Consider the following 14,384-nt stretch of genomic DNA (forward strand, 5'->3'; position numbering starts at 1 on the left):
ATCCAAGGACATAAGTTGTTTTAGTGTGGTTTGTTTGCCCTCCCGCCCCCCCCCCCCACCTTGATTCTTTATAGCTGACCCATAAAGTTCTGGGTGAGATCACCCAGTACTTGTCTTTTTTCCTTCTGATGTACCTTACTTTGCCTGGCCCCTTCTAATTCCATCTATGTCATTGCAAAAGGCAGGAGTTCTTATATGCTCAGGGAAGAGTAGTATTCCATTGAGTATTGGCTACGTCTTTAGACATTCATCCTTGGTGGCCACTTGGGCTGTGTCCAGATCTTGGCAGACAGATAACACTGTGGTGGGAATGGCTGTGAACTCATTTTTTAGATTTGTGTTTCTGTGTTCTTACGATAGATCCCCAGGAATGGGCTTTTTAAATCTTATAGTACACCATCTGTAACTTGAGAAAACTCCATACTGATTTCTATAGAGTCTGGATCAGTTTGAATTCTTACCAACATTTTAAATATAGTAGGGAAGGTACAGCAAGGCGGGTGCTTGCTTTGTTCTCATCTGACCCAGGTTTGATCCCTGGCACCCCATATACTCCCTACAACCTGCCAGGAGTAATCCCTGAATGCAGAGCCAGGAGTAATAAGCCCTGAGCACTGCCAGATATGACCCCAAACAGCCATGCCTCTCCCCCCACCCCCGAAAAAAATAAAGCAGCACAGGGGCTGGAGAGATACAGTGGGTAAGACACTAGCCTTGCATGCAGCTGATACAGGTTTGATCCCTGACACCCCATATGATCCCCCCCCCCCCCACCAAGCCCTTCCAGATTTGGCTTCATAAAACCAACCAAAATAAAGTGTATCTCAATTTGAAAAGAAAGATGCTTTTTCTGTAGAAACTAACACATTTATTAAGATAAATGATCAGAGGACATCATTATAACAACCCAAAAAAATCACAAGTCATTTTATCCTACTTAAGTAAAGAGATAGTGGAGTTTTCCTAAGTGGAAAATTTGAGTCTTCTGTGTTATAATTCGAGTCATATGAGGCCCAGAGAAAGGACTCAAACTGCCTCATTATTTATCATGGCTGTCACCAGTGGAATTGCTCTTCAAGGCCAAGAATTCCTGGTGGCAGCTGATAGCTTCAGCATCCACAGGAAGGAGGGCCAACATGCAGGCAAGCATCTGCTTTTATTTTTAACATTTTCAAAGAGGTCACATGTTCACAGGCTCATCATCTTATGTTGCTGAATTCTGGTGATGTTCAGATGCTTCTCCGGATCAGCATCTCTGACCCAGAGAGACCCAGGTGATGGTCAGAGTCAGAATTCCCCAAGGCAAAGGCAGATACGCTGTCTCAAGCTTTGGAGTGTCTCACCCAACTCTGTCTCTAGCTTTGGAGGGTCTCACCCGGCTTTATTTTCCTTCTGGTGACAATCATTTCCGTGAGTTCTCTTGGCAGGGGCCTCTGAATTCCAAAGGAAGCAGAAACATCCTAAGAGGCCCCTTCCTGACTGGTTTCTTCTCTGACCCCCTCTAGGAGTGAAAGAACATGGGGAAGGGGGCAGATGGACACAGAGACGATCTTAACTTCTCATGCTGGGGAGTGGCTGTAATCTCTGAGGTACTGCGGTGCTTATTTCTGCCATAATAACCAGTCTGTAGATTGGACTAAACATAAGCCACATAACTTCTTGAGGAACTGAGTGATCCTCATAAAGCTTTCCACAGAGGAAGTACTCTTTCAAGATGGCACATGGAAATAAATGAGAAGGGAAAGGTTAATATCACAGTCACTGATTTCCTACTCACTTGCCGCATTCAGAATTAAGGGCGGTTTGGAACCAGAAGGTAGACCCACCCCGAAATTCTGAACTGAAAATACAACACAGTGTGCTCCTTATCAGTTCAAACTCTATGTTGATAGGATTTTCTCCCAGAAAGTGGATTAGGAGTACTCAAAAAGTCTGAGTTTAAAAAAAAAATAAGTTAGAGAGTGTTGGCTACATTAATCATTTTGAAGGTCTCAAGATAATCAAGGTGATTGAATTTCACAGGCAATTCAAAGAACAGGTTTTCATTTAGTCACAATGCAGGGACATAATTTGGAATAATTTCATTTTTTCAAACCCATCAAAAAGAGACGATTATCCTCAGCTCACCTAAAGCAGAGGATAAAATAGCTTTTCTGGTTTTTGTTTATTTTGTTTTTATTGGAGGGGGTATTGTTTTGGAGTGTTTTGTTTGTTTGTTTTATTCTTACTGTGTGTAGAACTTACTCCTGGCTCCATATTTGGGGTTCATTGTGGTAGTACTTAGGGGTAGTAAGTGAGTAGGAAATCAAATATATGTGTTGCCAGGGATCAAATCCATGTGGGCTGGTGTGCAAGGCAAGTGCCTTACTTGCTGTACTATATCTCCAACCTGGATTTCTAGATTCAATTATCTTAAGATGTCACATCTCAGGATACCCTTGTCTGGCGACGTGTTCAGCTATATGAGAAGCTAGAAATGAAATAGTTGGGGGAAGAGACTTGGATCCCTTGGGCTGGAGTGATAGTACAATGGATATGGCATTTCCCTTGCATATAGCTGAACAGGTTTGGTTCTTCAAGGCCATCAGTGATCCCTGAGCACAAAGAAGCCAGGAGTAAGCCCTAAGCTCTGCTGGGTGTGCCCTGCCTCCAGAGAGAGAGAGAATGAGAGAGAGAGAAAGAGAGAGAGAGAGAGAGAGAGAGAGAGAGAGAGAGAGAGAGAGGCAGAGAGGCTTGGATCTTGCCTCTGGAGCATCTATTTTTGAAGTCCTTGTTGATGGAAAGGGCAGATTGACTGTCTAAAAGTCACTTTCTTCACAAATGATCACCATCAATTAGCTGATCACTGGTCCAGGGTATGCTTGTGGTCTTGAAAGGCAAAAAGTCAGAGCAGGTCGCATTCTTTCTCAGACATGACTATTTGTACCCCCTCTTCAGCTCCAGAAGTATCCTCATTAGCTGTATTCTCCCAGCATGCATTGGGCTTGTCAGGAAGTGAATCTTCACACCATCCCACAATCTTGGTGGCACCCCAATTAGAACCAATGGACCATCACTGATGGTTGCTTAGGTTCTTGGGTTGAGTGGCATTTTATTTCATTCCAGGATGAGCCTGAGATCACACGAAAATGGAATTTCCAAAGCAAAAGTTGGCTCTTATTTAGGCTGTGTGTGTGTGTGTGTGTGTGTGTGTGTGTGTGTGTGTGTGTGTAGTAGATTCCATTCCATTTGAGTAATGTGAGATTAAACAAGTCAGTGTTGCTCCATTCCGCTTTATTAATGATTAGTACATATCTACAAAGCCTTAATAAATTATGGAAATGACTTTGAATGATCATTGAGACCATTTTTATTGATCAGGCACTTCTTTTTCATAGACTGTTACTTGTTACAGGAAAATAAATCCTCGGTCTTTGCTTTTCTGTTCTCCTTTAACAGAGCTATAGGAAACCTGCTTCCTCCTAACAAATATCTCTTTTATAAAAAGAATGAATGCTGTTTCTAGGGAATGGAAAGATAGGACAGTGGATAAAACATTTGTCTCTCATGAGGTTGACTCTGGCAAAGCAATAGCACAGTGGGTAGGGCATTTGCCTTGCACGCGGCCGACCCAGGTTCAATTCCTCCATCCCTCTCAGAGAGCCCGGCAAGCTGCTGAGAGTATCCCGCCCACACAGCAGAGCCTGGCAAGCTACCCATGGCGTATTTAATATGCCAAAAACAGTAACAACAAGTCGCACAATGGAGATGTTACTGGTGCCCGCTCGAGCAAATCAATGAACAACAGGACGACAGTGCTACAGTGCTACAGAGGCTGAAGAGGCTGACCCTGGTTTAATCCCTGACACCTCACATGAGCCTGAGCCCTGCTGGGAATGATTCCTGAGCACAGAGATCCAGGAGTAAGCCCTGAGTACTGCTGAGTGTGCCCCTACTCCAAAAAAGACAGTATATTTCTATAAGATAGCCACACATAAAGACCAGACTAAGTTTTAAAAATGCGAAAGTCGAGCACATTGTATAAATAAGACCCTTCCAGGCTGGAAACAGGCACGTTTAGGAATGGAGCTGAGTTCTCTATCCCCACTCTAGCAGGGGTCCTCATTCACCGGCCCAGGGGAAAGGGTGGGTGAGTCTGTTCTGATAGACATGTGTCTCAGGAATGCGTGGTGCAAATCATGAAGCAGACTCTGACACAGAACAAAGCAAAGTGTTTCCAACCGTTTGAGTCTCATTCTCAGTCCAGGGCAGAACTGTGGGGAAGTTTAAACTGATCATGCCACAGTTTATGTTAGTTCACCCTGGATGTTTAATGGGAAATACAGGACTAGAGGTGTGAGAGATGGAGGCTGTTATAATAACCCAACAGATAAAAGTGCTGGGGGCCAGAGAGTTGGTACAGCCAGCAGGTGCCGACTTGCACAGAGCTGACCCCAATTCGATCCCTGACACCCACATTTGGTCCCCTGAGTACAGCCAGGAATGACCTCAGAGAACAGAGCCAAGAGTGAGCCCCGAGCATCACCAGGTATGACCCCCAAACAAAAACAAATAAAAAAGATGAAGATGTTGATGGCTTTGACAGGGGTGGCGAGGAAAAGCAAGAGGGAAATGAGTCTATTTGGACCTGCCCTACAGAGGGTAGGCATGGTTTGTTTAGTTTAAGAAACAGAGGCTGGAGAGATAGCACAGCGGGTAGGGCGTTTGCCTTGCACGCAGCCAACATGGCCGACCAGAGTTCAATTCCTCCGCCCCTCTCGGAGAGCCCGGCAAGCTACCGAGAGTATTCGATATGCCAGACACAGTAACAAGAAACAGAGGCAGAATGAAAAGTAACACAAAGGCCCTGGGGCCTGCGTGTCCTCTTTAGCTTGAGATAGGAAAGCCAGGAGCTATAAGGGAGTGTCCAGATGGTAGGAAACCCATGAAGAATGTGAGGGGTCTATTGGGAATATATTTAATTTTTTGTTATGGGGGGGCACACCAAGTAGAGTTCAGGGGCTGTTCCCAGCTCTATCATCCCCAGTGTTCTTGGGGATCCGAGCAATGCTGGGCTAACCCTTGGCTTTCTGCAGGCAGAGCACAGACTCCAGTCCAGGGAGCTTTCTTTCTGGCCCCTGGAGTGCTCGTTTGGTTTGGGTGCTGCATTTTGGCTGTGTTGACACATTCCCAACTTTCAGAAGTGTTCTTGGGGGTTGGAGGGAGGGCGAGGGGAACGAAGGAACCAAGTGTCCTGACAATCGAATGTGCATGTGCTCAGCCTATGAGCTTGCTCGAACCCAATATCATTCTGTTTAATTTGGCCTATTGGCTTTTGACCAGTTTCCAGCTTTTGCTGCTTCAGACCCGGACTTTGTTTTTCAAACAGACACTAATTTCAACCGTAGGTGGCTCGATTTAATACTGACAATAAGACAGTACAAGTGAAATGTACAATTATGACTGATAGCATCTTCCTCTTCTTCCTGTTTGTACCTTTGTGTTCCTCCAGACTCCTCCATTAGATGATCAAAAATTTCAGGGCAAGGAATTTCCACAATCTCTGCGAAGACTTCCCTTACAGTGCCCGCTTTCAGTAATGGGGTGGAGAGGAGATCGTTTGGGGGATAAATGTGGAAAAGATCTGTTTTCTGACTCATGTGATGGGGGTCTCTAATGTAGATGGGGTGTGTCTTCCTGCTGAAGTGATTCCTTTAAGTGTTTTTCTCTGCTTTTCACCAGATACTATCAGATACCACACACCAGATAGGATCAGATAGGTGTGTATATTATAAGTGTTGAAATAGAAACAAGAGTGTGGAGAAGGCATGTGGGTGCCCTTTTCTGGCTGCAGTTACATCTGGCAGTACTCAGGGGATAGTTCCAGCTTAGTGCCCAGGGGAAACTACGGTCTTAAGCTCCTGCATGAGAAGCAGACTCTCAGACCATAGGGCCATCTCTCTGGCCCCCATGTGGGCTCTCATGATGGTCTTTTATTTTGTTTTATTTTTTTAAATTTTTATTAGTGAGACATCATGAGGTACAGTTGTAGACTTACGAATTTTTGTGCTTGGGTTTCAATTATACAATGATGAAATACCCATCCCTCCTCATGATGGTCTTTTAGAGTTCACAGTAGACCTTTCTTCTTTAAGTGTGATCATAGTGCTGTGTGTTTCTTGTTGCGAGATGTATTTCTAAATGCATTTGGAAAGGGGAAAGCACTGTCTGTCTGTTATTGCCACACCTCTGAGCATCATGTTACCATGTTCAGTGTAACAAAGGGAGAGTCACAGGGAGGGGGCAAGGGATAATAATATAACTAATAAAGGAGGCAGATAAGTTTTACTAATTTGGGATCAAACCAAATTGTTCCCTTTGTTTTTGTTTTGTTTTGACCATTTTTATTGAGGCACTGGGGTTTACAATACTGTTAATCCTCTCCTGTAGACATCATCCCAGTACCACACCCATCACCAGAGGACCCACTTCCAGTGTTGTAAGGACCCCTCCCAGCCATGTTTCCCCTCCCCTCCCCCTGCCCATCCTTGTAAGCTCAATTCTATAGATTAAATTTCCAGTTCCAATGACTTTGACAATTTTTTTGACATCATAAGTTGTTCTCTTACTATGTTTCTTTATATCCAATATATGAGAGAAATTTCTTTTTTGATTTATTGCGGAGGTGGTAACACCTACACACATATAGATGAATAAAGTTGAACTCCTAAAATTCCACAAAGTTGTACGTCAATGATAAATGGGTAAAAAAATATTTTTTCAAAACTTTTTTCAAGTATGAAGGTAAAGGTAAAGGCCCTCCCGTTGATCGTCGATTTGCTCGAGCGGGCCCAGTAACGTCTCCATTGGAGACTTTGTTGTTACTGTGTTTGGCATATCGAATACTCTCGGTAGCTTGCCGGGCTCTCCGAGTCTTTTCAAAAAAATGCATAGATTTTTCAAGTCTATGCATTTTTTTCTTCTGCATATTCTTTTTTTAGGGAAGGGCTGGAGTGATAAGCACAGCGGCAGGGCGTTTGCCTTGCACGCAGCCAGCATGGCCGACCCGAGTTCGATTCCTCCGCCCCTCTCGGAGAGCCCGGCAAGCTACCGAGACTATTCGATATGCCAGACACAGTAACAACAAAGTCTCCAATGGAGACGTTACTGAGCCCGCTCGAGTAAATCGATGATCAACGGGAGGGCCTTTACCTTTTATTCTTTTTTGGGGGGAGGTCACACCCAGCGATGTTCAGGTGTTACTCCTGGCTCTGCACTCAGGAATGACTCATGGTGGTGCTCAGGGGGCTATAGGGATTGCTGCAATAGCACAGCGGTAGGGCATTCGCCTTACAAGCGGCCAACATGGCCGACCCGAGTTCGATTCCTCCGCCCCTCTCGGAGAGCCCGGCAAGCTACCGAGAGTATCTCGCCCGCACGGCAGAGCCTGGCAAGCTCCCCGTGACGTATTCGATATGCCAGACACAGTAACAACAAGTCTCATGATGGAGACGTTACTGGACCCGCTAGAACAAATCGATGAACAGTGGGAGGACAGCGCTACAGTGCTATTAGTAAGTTAAGGTTGTAATGAAAATCTCAATGGATATAAAAACCTACCTGAACAGACACAGAACATTCAATATAAATGATGTTAATTCATGATTGAAAAATATAAAATACTTCAGTAAACAGATCTTTCTTAACCCATAAATACTCAATGGCAAAGTACTGAGAATTCTCTTCTGGCTTGTAGAGTCTCGTTTGCTATATATGTGAATCTTATGTGCTTTTCTTTGTGTGTAAGTTCCTTCTTTGATCATCTGCTTTTGATATTCTGCCTTTGACTTTCATCATTCTGAGTATAAGGTGTCTTGGAAGTTTTCTCTGTGAGTCTGTTTTTTTCTGGTACCATTGAGATTTTTTGGATCTTGGTGCCTACACTCTCCAACATGGGGAAATTGGAAGGAAGGAAGGAAGGAAGGAAGGAAGGAAGGAAGGAAGGAAGGAAGGAATGAATTCCAGAGGTCAGAGGTAACAGACCAAAACCAGGGTTCCTGCATGAGCCCATGCAAACACTGACAAGTTCAGACACTGCTGTGGTAAGCCAGCAGCGTCTGATGTGACAAACAGCCACACAGGCCTCATCTGTCATGAGGCAGACAGTTGGCCCCACTGCATGCGAGCCCCACCAAGCGGTGCTCCGTGGGGGGGGGGGGTTGTGCTGGAGACGGCAGCCCCTGTCTGCGCACCAGCCACTGCTGGATATCTGGTATCTGGCGTTTCCACTCGTGTGAAGGCCCCTCTTAGTTTGGGTCGTGTGCGTTTTGGATTCCCTGAATGCCTCTCATTCCTTCTCCTGTGCCAGCAGCATGAACGGCAGCTTGCCTTCTCCTCGGGGGCGGCGGCTCTGTCCACATTGAGCCTTCATGGTTCCACTGCACCTTTTGGATGGATGAGAAGAACAGATGGTTTAAGGTAGTGAAGAATGTAGTGTGGGCTCTACCCTTAGAGCCAAAAAGGGGGAAAAAAATCCCAAAAGAACTAGTGAGGTTTACCTGAAGACCCCCAAATCAGCCCCTTTGGAAGGTTTCACGTGCATTTGTCCAAACTGAAATATCAGAGGGACACACAGTTGTCAGTGTTGGTGTGTTGGTGTTTCTGCTGACAGAAAGCCCAGTGGAAAAAGCCCAAACTTAAGAGCTGCCAGCAGTGCTGAAGGCCAACAGACAGTGATTTTTTTTTTCTTTTTTCTTTTGGGCTGTACTAGCTTGTGCTCAGGAGTAACTCCTGGTGATATTCATGCAGCACCAGGGATTTGAACCGAGGACTGGAGTGACACACAGCCAGTGCCCTACCCCTGGGCCATCTCTGGTCATACATATTTGTTTTGGGGGTTTGTTTATTTTTTATAAGACCTGAAGCACTTTTTTTTGTTTTTTTGTTTTTGTTTTTGTTTGGGGACCACACCTAGTGGTATGCACAGATTTGGCTCTGTGGTAAGGATCACTCCTGGCAGCACTCTCAGGGGACTTATTTGTGGTGCCAGGGATTGAACCTCAGTTGGCCGCATGCAAGGCAAGTGCCTCACCCACTGTACCTAACTCTCTCATCCCTGAAGCACTAGTTGAGATTTTCCAAGAGTATACAGACCAATGTTTCTAGAAGTAGATAATGACTCTCATCAACAAGTTCCCGATTTTAGTTTTATACTGCAGGAGATTTCACTTATATGTTTTAAATAAGTCTAAGAGTCCATTAAATATGATCTTTTTTCTTTTTAATCCAGATAAGTAACACATGGCTGACTAGGGGCCAGGGAGATGGGTCAGTGGGGTGCTCACTTTGCATGCAGGAGCCCCGGATTCAATTTCAGCTCTGTATGTCCCCCAAAGCACCAAAACAGTAGTAACACCAAAGCACCAAGCTGGGTGGGGCCCCACAACAAACAAGCAGAAATATAAGAGTTAGAGAGATCGTGCAGGGGTTAAGGGACTTGTCTTGCATGGGACACACCCTGGTCCCATCCTCATCACACCATCTGCTCCCTGAGCCCCATTAGGAGTGATCCCTGACCACAGAGTTCGGGAGTAAATCCTAAGCACCACCGGATATGGCTCCTGAACCAGAGCTCAATAGAGATAGAAGATGGGCAAGCCCTAAGCAATGTTTATTTGATCTCTGCTGCATCTCAGAACGCAGCTGCTTGCTTTTTATTGAATCCTAACAACACAAATGGAGGTCTTAATACTTGGCCCCACCGTAGAAGCAAAGAAACCACAGTTTGGGGATAATAGGTGACTTTCGTGAGTCCCGAGTGGCCAAGCTACTGGCCGCGAGACCTCGCTGGGTCTTCTTTTCATCTTGCCCTTTATTATCGAGGAACTATGCACAGATGAAAGGGACCCAGATGCAGCCTGGCCCTCCATACCCCGGGGACCTGAGTTTCACCCCACAGGCCCCTGGCCACACCACTCACCATCGAATCAAAGTGAAACAGGAGAATCCAGCGTCTCAGTGGTCACGAGCTCCAGTGTACACGCTCTGGCTCATGGTCTCTGTTGGCACCAGGACAGACACTTCTATCCGGGTGAGAAGTTCTGTCAGACAGCTCTGCTGGCTGAGAAGGGCTCCAAGGCACTGCATGTTTCCCGTGCCCGATCCTCTGTGCCAGTTAGAAACAGATGCTGCCCACCAGTATGTGGCCTCATCCACCCCTCCTCCCTCCCAGCTCCAACCATGTGAGTGTGTGTGTGTGTGTGTGTGTGTGTGTGTGTGTGTGTGTGTGTGTGTGTTGGTTTGGGGCCACATCCAGGCGATTCTCAGGGCTTACCCCTCGCTCTGCACTCAGGAATCGCGCCTGGGGGTAAGTGCTTGGGGGAATCATTTGTGGTACTGGGGATCAAACCCTAGTTGGCCGCACGCAAGGCAAGCGCCGTGTGTGTGTGTGTGTGTGTGTGTGTGTGTGTGTGTGTGTGTGTGCGCGCGCTCGCGTGCGCACCCACACACACACTCAATAGCACGTTCGCTCTGTCTCTCCAGGAGGAAGTCGGCCGGATATGGAAGATGGAGCTGCTGAAAGAGTCAGACGGGCTGGGCATTCAGGTTAGTGGCGGCCGAGGATCAAAGCGCTCGCCTCACGCTATCGTGGTCACTCAAGTGAAGGAAGGAGGTGCCGCTCACAGGTGACTAGAGAACCCCCCCTTTCTCTGCTTGCCCCCCCCCATCTCCCCTGCCCAAATCCTCTCCTCCTCCTTCCCACCCACCTCTCCCGCCAGTCCCCTGCGACTGACTGGGTCTCCTTCATTTGGGTCAACACACTGGTAATTAAAGTTCACAGGCTTCAGCTGGAGCCGGAAGGAGCTCAGGCCTGAGCTGGTCTAATTAAACACCCCCGGAGCACAGGAAGTGGCTAATTGCTGGCGAGAGGCAGGCTCCTCCCAACCATGAAAGAGAGAGTGGATTCCTCAGGGGTGCCCCTATTTAGGTTTCTGACCAGTGAACCTGAGGTTGGGGGTGCTGATAGTGTGCAGCAGGGGCCCTCATGCCCGACACCTGAACTGCTGTGGGTGCGGGTGAATGACTCAGCCAGGCCGGGGGCTGCCGAGGGGGAGGCAGTTGGGTTCGGCGTGACAGTGACGCGCGGCTTCGTCAACGGGAGTCTGCAGGCATCGAGAGAGACACATGTCCCTGTCATGCAGGTTCATGGGGGAGGAGAGAAGTCACTCAGAAACGTTCTCCTGACCAGAGAACAATCCCTGTGTCATGCAAATGATTTTCCAATCTGGACAAGTCCTCAGAGTAGGATAGGGACAGTGATTAGACACAGTGCAAAAAGAAGACTGGAGTGACAGAGAAGTGTGGCACAGTGGCCAAGTGCTGGACGACACTGGTCCCAATGAGCTATTCCATAGGGGGGTGGTATAGCGCCCTCTGGAGTTGTGCAGTCACACTCCATGATGTTTGCATGCCTGGGAGATGGCTGACAACACTGTTCTCAGCACGAACCCCATCATCAGCACCACTGATGTGTAGCTGTCCCAGCTCCCAAGACGCAGCTCCACTATGCCAGAGGATGGCTCTCTCGGGCCCCAGGCATCTCCTACTTGGAAGCAGGGTTCCGTGCAGCTGTAATTCTCTGTGCTACTTATAGACTGTTCCCCCGGATGGAGCTTTCAAGGGGGAGTCCCCAAAGCAGCCATGGAAAGCACATCTCTGGCTTAAATTCCAAATCTTATTCTATTGTGCAGAACAGTGTAGTCTGATGTGCCTGAGACAGAGCCAGATCGTGTTTGTCTGTTCGCTGGCATATATTTTGCAGTTGTTTGGGAGAATGAAGATTAAGATTTTTAACAGAGAGGACCATAGTGAGTGATTAAGATTTTTAACAAAGAGGGCCATAGTGAGCGACCAACCCAGGTTCAATCCTGGCATCCCATTTGGTCTCCTTCTTTTTTTCTTCTTTTTTTTTCCTTTTTTTTTTTTTTTTTTTTTTTTTGCTTTTTGGGTCACACCCATTGATGCTCAGGGATTACTCCTGGTTCTGCACTCGGGAATTACTCTTGGCAATGCTCGGGGGACCATATGGGATGCCGGGGATCGTGCAAGGCAAACGCCCTACCCGCCGTACTATTGCTCTGGTCCCAGGAGTGATTTCTAAGTGCAGAGTCAGCAGTAATCCCTAAGTATGGCTGGGTTAGCCCACCCACCTCCCTGCAAAAAAAGATTAGAAGAATACCCACACCACAGCTGCTGTTGGCCTGGCCTGAGCTGACTCCCATGGGTGGTCAGGGGCTGTATGGAGGTGGGGGTTTTACTGATGGGGGTGGGGGCTCAGCCTCAAACCTAAAGGTTAATCCAGGTACCCTGATTTTGAAGAGGAGATGGCAAACCAGAGCTGTGGATTGGCCCTTTGAAACCGAGAAGGTGCTAGAAAATCTCCTGGGTGTGCTGGACTTGACGTAGCTGCAGGCGTTCAAGAACATGCAGCTCGGAAGAAGACCAGAGCACAAAAGAGTCATGGGTGTGTCCCCCGTATTAGAGAATGTGCCACTCATAATTGAAGGGAGATAAGCTCGGCTTCGGCTGGCTGTCGGCTGGATGGGGCAGTTATTACGGGAGGAGGAAGACCCAGGATCGTTTTTATCCAGAAGAGCATCAGGAAACTTCCCAAATGATGTGTGCTTACAGGACAAAGTCCCATCAGATAGTCCTGGCCCCTGCCTTTCACGCTGCAGTGAGTGGCAAGTTGGCAATTAGGAGAGTCCTGTGCCCGTCGTGAGCTAATGCAGGCCCTGCATTAGTCTGTTTGCTGTGCTAGCTGTTTCTAGGAGGTTCCACCTGTTCTTCTCACCCTTGGCTGGGAGCTGTGTGTGTTACAGGTGTAACTGATCTGCTTTCTAGAGTGTAGCCGAATTTCTTAGCCCTTTTACCCCAGTGTAATTGACATGTGGGACATCCTGGCTGTAAGGGGACGAGAAGGATGGAGAGAAGCAAGAAATCAGAAAGTGAGGACAAGGGTGGTCTTCCTGGGAATCCTTCAGGAGCAGTTCTGGCTCTCGGCCTATTTCCTGTACTCCACAGTGGCATACCCCAGGGTCCAGCTGGCTTGCCTCATATTTTTTTCCGAGACTCCTCCTTTCCATTCTACGCAGTTAATGGGATAAATCCTTTCTCTTTCCGGGCTTTAGGGACTTTTGAAGGTCCAAAGCAGAGGCTGTGGAAAGCTTTACAGCCTACATTCATAGAAAGGCTGATGACGATGGTAGTGCTGATGATGATGCTGATGATGATGGTATGATGATGCAGAGAGGGAGGAAAGGAGGAAGGAAACTGTGAATGGAAGGAAGGATGGAAAAATCAAAGCCAATGAAGTTGTTGAACGAAAACAAGGAGGGAATGCAGATTTTACAGGTTGGAGAGAAGCAGATGATTTTGAGACCATGAAACGTGTACATGGATGAGGCCAAAGAATTAGTAGAGCAGGGAGGGTGCTTGCCTTTCATGCATCTGACCCAGTTTTGATCACTGGAACCCCTTGGGGTCCCCTGAGCCTGCCAGTATTGATCCCTGAGCACAGAGTCAGGACCAAGCCCTAACCACAGTTAGGTATGACTCAAAACCAAATAAACAAATAAAAAATGTTTGTGGTCCCCCACCTGCTGCTGTCAAGCTAGTGAGGGGCTGGTAGAAGCCTCGGATCTCTCAGCCATACCAGGTCCAAGTGAGCTTGGGAGAACTGAGCTCAGCACCTAACCCCATGGGACGACCCACCACGAGGCCAGATAGCAGATAGGACTGAGAAGGACTGAGTATTCTCACAACTACCATCCTGATTTCCTTAATATGATTCCCACCCAGCCGGGATTCATTTCCTTGACTCCGATGCCAGAAATGCTGCTAACTTAAGAACATGACAATTGCTAAGCCACCATCTGAAGTCACAGCACCTGTCCCTGAGGAGCGGGCCTCCGAACCCAGCCAGGCTTGAGTAGTTCCCCCCACCCCCATTCCAAACTTCCTCCCACACCTTCCCCCTGCAGCCCCCACTCCTACAGAGTCTTGACCGGGAATTCTGTCTGTCTCCGTTTCCCCAGGGATGGCAGACTGGCCTTGGGCGATGAGCTGCTGGTGATCAACGGTCACTTGCTGGTGGGACTCTCGCACGAGGAAGCCGTGGCCATCCTCCGCTCGGCCAGCGGGGTGGTCCAGCTGGTGGTAGCCAGCAAGGTAGGTCCCTTGGGTCTGTGCTGGGACTCAGTCCTGCTCCTCCTTTGCGTCCCTGTGGCCATGGAATGCCGTAGTCATGCCCTTCATGAGGGAGGGTACCTTCACACTGGGTGGAAGAGCCCACACCTGTGGTTGTGCCTCTGGGGTTGCCTTTGGCATGGGTTGTGGGCAGTGCT

General features: G+C 47.7%; 1 protein-coding gene across 1 annotated transcript in view; it reads left to right on the forward strand.

Annotated features, from left to right (window-relative positions):
- Positions 1–14,384, forward strand: part of PDZD2 (PDZ domain containing 2) — a 258,393-nt gene that overhangs the window by 140,177 nt on the left and 103,832 nt on the right. Inside the window, exons 3-4 of the mRNA XM_056112017.1 lie at positions 10,522–10,664; positions 14,076–14,208. Coding sequence (XP_055967992.1) covers positions 10,522–10,664; positions 14,076–14,208 — 276 coding nt within the window. The remainder of the gene's footprint in view (positions 1–10,521; positions 10,665–14,075; positions 14,209–14,384) is intronic.

Source organism: Sorex fumeus, unplaced genomic scaffold (genome assembly GCF_029834395.1).
Source record: "Sorex fumeus unplaced genomic scaffold, SorFum_2.1 ptg000015l, whole genome shotgun sequence".
NCBI classification, from domain to species: domain Eukaryota; kingdom Metazoa; phylum Chordata; class Mammalia; order Eulipotyphla; family Soricidae; genus Sorex; species Sorex fumeus.